At 39.9% G+C, this 6,208-nt stretch overlaps 1 protein-coding gene across 1 annotated transcript; it reads left to right on the top strand.

Moving 5' to 3' along the window:
• The first annotated feature begins 3,758 nt into the window (after window positions 1-3,758).
• Window positions 3,759-5,150, top strand: LOC140309141 (hydroxycarboxylic acid receptor 2-like). Its single transcript, XM_072386969.1, has one exon. The coding sequence runs from the start codon at window positions 3,773-3,775 to the stop codon at window positions 4,724-4,726; it is 954 nt and encodes a 317-aa protein (XP_072243070.1). The 5' UTR covers window positions 3,759-3,772; the 3' UTR covers window positions 4,727-5,150.
• Window positions 5,151-6,208: the final 1,058 nt, after the last annotated feature.

Below are 6,208 nucleotides of genomic sequence, written 5' to 3'. Positions count from 1 at the left end.
GTAGACGGATCCTCCCCCAAAGGAGGGGGAAATAATCATCATGTCCTCACTGCCGACATCCACCCACAGGCAGGTCGTTTTTATTTGTTTTTCCAGCTACAGTCTTAACGCAGATCGGATTTTCACCTGAAATATTATGTGTGTGTGTGTTTGGGCTCTTTTGGTCTCCTCTTTGTATCTCTCTGAGCCGCTTGCAGTGACGCATTTCAGTAAAAATCCACAAGCATCGGGATTATTTGATGATTCTCTCTTAATCCGCGGTGATGACATAAACCAGGAAAATAAATTGTTATTTAAATCAGAGGATGTGGGTGGACTGATACTGAGTGACCAGTGGTTTTTACAATATCTTACCATAGCAAATGAAGTGGGGGCAAACTATTTTGCATATTTGTTCATTCTATGTCCCTGCAAATAATAACGATAAAGCATTTAAATGAACAATCCTTAAACGTTGGTGACTTTAGGAGCATCAGGGAAGCAGATGAAATAGTATTTCAGTATTCTGTGTATCCATGTTTTCACACAAGGCTCCTCAGAGGTGCAGCGAATCAATTAATGGTGCTCCTCAGGTGCAAAACACACCAATTAAAAAAACTGAACCTCATTTAAATGTATTCTGGCAGTGGCTCACTTTTGTTAAATTAGTTTTGGGTGAGTGGGTGTAAACCAGTTTGGGTTGAGGATTTGCACATTTACTAGAGCTCAGAAATACAACAGACTCAGTTTTGGTTACCTAAATCTGAGAAAGTAACCTGGCTCCGGTATGATTTGGTCAGTTCTGGTGTGTAATTAATTTCCTCACAGGAGAAGATCTTTTTTTTTATGTATAATAAGATTTGGGCTGTGTTGAGGTAAAGTCATTTTGTCTATGTGGAATGTGTTTCCTTCTTTTTCTTCAAATCTGATGTGTTTTCCTAACTTAATTATTTTTTCCTCATTGTAAAGCAGCCTGCTCCTAAATTTCCTCTTTTATGGGTTTGCACGGCCGGTTGTGTCTCTTCTCTCTTTGCTGAACTTGATTTAAGAGCTTAGACGGAGCTTAAGAGACATACGAGTGTTACGTTTCAATCCTTTACTCTTCCATCTTTTTCTATCATTTTTTTTCTTATCTTCAGCCAAAATGCTCAGAAACAAGACACACCCACACAAAGTATAGTCCTACACCCAAATGCTGCAGTTTTTATTGAGTCATTTGAAGTAAGGTGAAATGCTGCAGTTTAGCTTCTCCTCAACACATCACCGACCACAGCTGTCCGACAGTATAAAGTAAGAATTTATCTTTCAGATGTACATTTCGGGCCTCTTCCTAGCTTGTAAGACTGGAATTTCACGTTCACTGGGCTGGGTGGAGTACCAACTGTGATGTTTTGTTCCCAGGTATGCAGGTGAAGGACACACGAGGGCAGATTTAGCCTGTCCTGCAGCTCAAACTGCCTTTTTTGCATTTTTCTATCCAAACCGATCACTGTCTGCACACACTTAAACAGAGCAGAATCTGACACGGTAAGACAAGACATGTCACATCCATGGATAAACCTCTAAGGGACACGTGATATGTGAAAAGAATGTGACTAATGTAAGGACGTTGTGACTGAACAAACTCGTTCCAGAATGGTTTTGTGAGCCATTGCATTGGGCTCCAATGGAAAGTTTTCAATTTGAACCCTCTTGATTTGTATCAGCACATGATTTGTTAAATGATTAGAAAAATCCTGTCTGTGTCAGTCACACAGTTTTCCAGTAAATGACAAGAGGAACACTGATGTTTCTGTGTGTCATTCACAACTTTTTCTTTGTCATTTCCCACAAAGGAACAGTCCAATCCAAAAGCACTTTCAAATTTCATCCACTAGACAGCAGTAGAGACGAACACATCGGCAGCCAGCTGTAGCCTCAGTTTATGAAACGCGAGATGAATAAAATGGTTCATTCCTTACAACCAGATGACCAAAAAACATGACGTAACAAACAAAATGTTATGCTGGAGAGACTCAGACTATAAATAAGTGTCTGAACAAGATGTTGGCAGCGGGCCATCAAGTGCTTCCAGAAAAAGTTTCTGGATCTGAAGAGGAGGGCTGGAGCGTCATTCTTCCTACAATCCTTTAATTTAATGTGTTGTGATGGTGATGAAGAAGTTGTGATCGGTTTGGTTGAAATGTGGTGACTTTCAAAGTCATGATGAAGGATTAATTATTCACAGCATGTTCCCATCAAACTTTCCAGTGACCCCCATAGTGACATATTGTTATATTAATTTTCAGTGGCCCTTACCTCTGAAGGAACACATGGACCTAAACAATGTCAGCAAAATACTAGATCCCATCACCACAGGAGTCGGGGGCTCAGGTTTTTCCTTTAACCCATACCGACCTGAAACTCTCTTTAACCGTGGGACAACAATACCCACACGCCTTTTTAGGTGTTAATGGGTTAATTTTACAACCTTTCCAATAAAGCTCAAATCATCTCTGAGAACAAAAATGCTAAACTCACCCCTCAGCTACAGCAAAATACCTGGAAAACAAAGCTGATGGTGCAAGATAATATTCACACATAAAGACAGACATGTTCATTTTTAAGCGATTGTTAAAGATGGTATCGGTTAAATGTTCGTGCATTTCGTTCACACTTAGGTGTGTTACACATCCCCACAGCGTGCGCATCTCTGTGCAGACACATAGAGACTGTCAGTGTTATCTGTTGAATAACAGTGAAAAACGTGTGTAGGTTTAGAGATCGGCCAGCAGGTTCAATTTCCACTTCTGCATGACAGATTCCACAGAAGTGCAAATCATTTTAAACTCTTTAGATTTCTGTGTTTAGTGCAAGCAGGTCACACATAGATTTTTATGACCTTATACAATATCCAAAGCAGTAGAACAATCAACCTGGTTGAAAAAGTAAAAAGAAACTGAATCATTTAAAAGCAGTGTTAAAAGTATTAACGCCTTCCTCTGTGTATCAGTGCAATATGCCTGTTCTAGCCTATCCAAGCTGACCCTGAGCAGACCCTTTTTGTTGTCTTATTGTCCTGCCACCATCAAGATTTGCAGCAGATTGGGCTGCTGAGAGGCGTCGTTGCACTTTGTGTGCTGGTGAGTTTAGCTTTGGTCTTATCGTATCATATCTGTGAAATTCTTCTAGCTTTGAAGCTGTTACACAAGACCAACCTCTTTTCTTGTTCCTGAAACACAGCTGATTTTAGATTTCATAATATTTCAGATGAATTCTTTTTAACATTAAGCCGAAGGTGAAGCAATAATGACACATCAGAATATAACCATCTATTTGTCACTTCTCACATCAGTTGTCTCAGTACATTTAAAACATAAAGTATGCTCACTGAAAGAGTGCGATACATTTTCTAAAATAGGCCAGGTGAAGTGAAAGATGTTCAGGCCTTAACTTGAATGACAATAGATTTCATATATATATTTTTAAAAAAAATTGTTAATCATGTAATGCTTAAAAATATGTCAATGGTGTTGTCATAAAAGTTTTAATGGTTAAAAGGCTTATTTCTTTTTATGTTGATGGCAATTACCAATAAGAATTACTATTCTGTGTTAGCATTTGAAAAACAGAACTGTAGTTTCCTTTTAAACCTAAACCCTAACCACAAAACCTACCCCCCCCCCCCCCCCAAAAAAAAAAAAAAAAAATCAACACTTTGGCAGTGCGTCGGTGTTTCCCTTTAAAGAATGCACACAGCTAAATGAGTCCACTTTTTTTAATCTGCTGGCAACAAGGCAGCACAAATCTCAACATGCAATGCAACTTCAATGGAACTCTTCTGATCAGCGTGCTCCCATCACTGCTGGCCACAGAGTATGTTTTGGGGCTACTTGGAAATGGATTTGCACTGTGGCTCTTCTGCTTTCACCTGAGGCCCTGGAAAAGCAGCACAGTGTTACTCTTCAACTTGGCAGTGGCTGATTTTCTGCTCAACTTGGTTTTACCTCTCCGTGCAAGCTACTACAATTCCAAGATTAAATGGATGTTTGGAAGCTCCGTCTGTAACATTTGCCTCTTCATGTTGGCGATGAATCGCAGCGGGAGCACCTTCTTCTTGATGGCCATTGCTGTGGACAGATACATGCGTGTTGTGCATCCCCATCACCCCATCAACTCTTTGAGTGTCAGTAAAGCCATGCTTGGAGCACTCGGACTGTGGCTGGTCACCATTTCAATGACTGCTCATATCTTAACCCTGAAACACAACACAACCTACTGCGAGAGCTTCACGGTTGATGAAAATACCCTCGAAAATGTGTCCTGGCACAAGTTTACATTTCTCTTTTCCTTCTACATGCCTCTGTTTGTCATTCTCTACTGCACCATCCACATCATTGGCCAACTGAGACGGAGACAGCTGGCCCAGCAGGCAAAGTTCAAGAAGGCTCTTTACTTCATCATAATTGTGGTTGTGCTCTTTATCATTTGTTTCCTCCCAAGTAACATCACGCTGCTGCTGATTTGGATCAAGAGCCTCTCTGGTACCCGCAAGTGTGATGCTCTGGAGCACCTAACCATTGTATTCTACATCACCATTAGTCTGACTTATCTCAACAGCGTGTTGGATCCTTTGGTGTACTACTTCTCCAGCCCTGCCTTCAAGAACATCTGCAGGAAAGCTCTGCATCTGCCCCAAGCTGACACCTGTGAAAGCACAGAGAGGAAGACCCGAGAAACAGGCTCGCAGTCGCTCAGCCAGCTATGATCACTCGAGGAAACAGGATGTGCCGCTTCGCAGAAAAATCTGTTAAATCTTTCATTAGTTGACATGTATATTGAACAGCCAACAAAGTGTCTGTACCTCACTTACGTTGCCAGTATCCATCTAAAGCTAAGTGTCATGAACTGTAAGCTACTGTTCAGGCCAAACATACCAAGGTAGATAACCCTTAATATATCAAACTCTATAAGCTTTGTGTTTAACTCATCTAGCCACACAGGCTTGCACATATAATGGATTCACTTTTCTATACATTTCTTATGCAGAACATTTGCTATCACAACGGATTTCGTCAAGAAATATTTTTTCTGTGTATTGAAGCTTCTGGCTGAAATGAAACATTTAATTTTATGTTAAAAAAACAAAAAAAAACCAACCAAAACAAAATGTGTAATTGCTTTTGTTTTAAATGTGCCATCATTAAGTCATATTGATAAAACATGACAGTCTTGTTTAACTCAAACTGTGTATATCTGAGCTCATTGCTTTTTCCTCTCAGATGGAATAAAAAAAAAAAGTATTCTCTTCTTTTTCAAGTTTTCTGGTTTTCATTTTAAGCGAGTCACAGCAAGAATCGAGCACCGCGAATGAAGAAGTGAGATCAACGAGGCTGTCAGTCTGATTAGAAAGTTTCTAGCAAACTTATGAGTTAAAATGGTGAAAAATATACGTGGCAGAATTTGAGTGTTTACTTGCTATATGTGGCCTCGGTTAGTGGTTTTGTTGACAGTTGAACTTTTTTCATCTCAGGTATTTAAATACTTCCATCCAAAAAATGATTACCGGGACAGTTGTATGATCATAAATTTGAGTTTTAGCACTCGCAGATTTTTTAGTTGCGATGGCACCTGAGACAGTGTCGTACAGTTTGCTCAAGCATTTTTGATTTCTTCTAAACATAGCTCAAAGATTTAAAGGCATTGTACCTGCAACTAGAAACAGCTCATTCATGTGAAACATGATCGTTTCCTCAAAGGCACGCATCTATAAATAGTCTGGTGACTCTATAATATACCCAAGTGACGAGGCATTACATATACAGAAGCAATAGTCTGATAATACTTATATGTGCTTGTATCTGATCAAATGAGCTGTGGTCCATCTGCTTTGAGATAAAAGCAGAAGCCTTTTCTCAAGTGTGCAAAGTTAACTCACTAAGTCAATAACTCTGTTAGCCCTTTTATCTATGTGGGCAACCCCTGATCATCCTTTACCACATCTGAAAATGAAACTTTTCATTTTGAGTTGTAAAAGAAAACGCAAAGGCGTTCTGTGACAGAAGGTTCGGGATAAAATGCCTCTGTAGGTACAAATCGAGCCGTACAGATGTTGGGATCTGCAACATTCAGGTAAAAGGGGCATCAGTGCGGACTGTGGGGGCATGTCTGTTTACGGTAAGGACTTATGACTAGAAAAAGGGAACTACGCAATTAGACCTGACACAAGAGTCAAAGCAGTACCCTTTAA

Source organism: Leuresthes tenuis, unplaced genomic scaffold (genome assembly GCF_036924035.1).
Source record: "Leuresthes tenuis unplaced genomic scaffold, fLeuTen1.0.hap1 SCAF_6, whole genome shotgun sequence".
In the NCBI taxonomy this organism is placed as follows: domain Eukaryota; kingdom Metazoa; phylum Chordata; class Actinopteri; order Atheriniformes; family Atherinopsidae; genus Leuresthes; species Leuresthes tenuis.
This window is presented reverse-complemented; position numbering and strand designations above follow the sequence as displayed.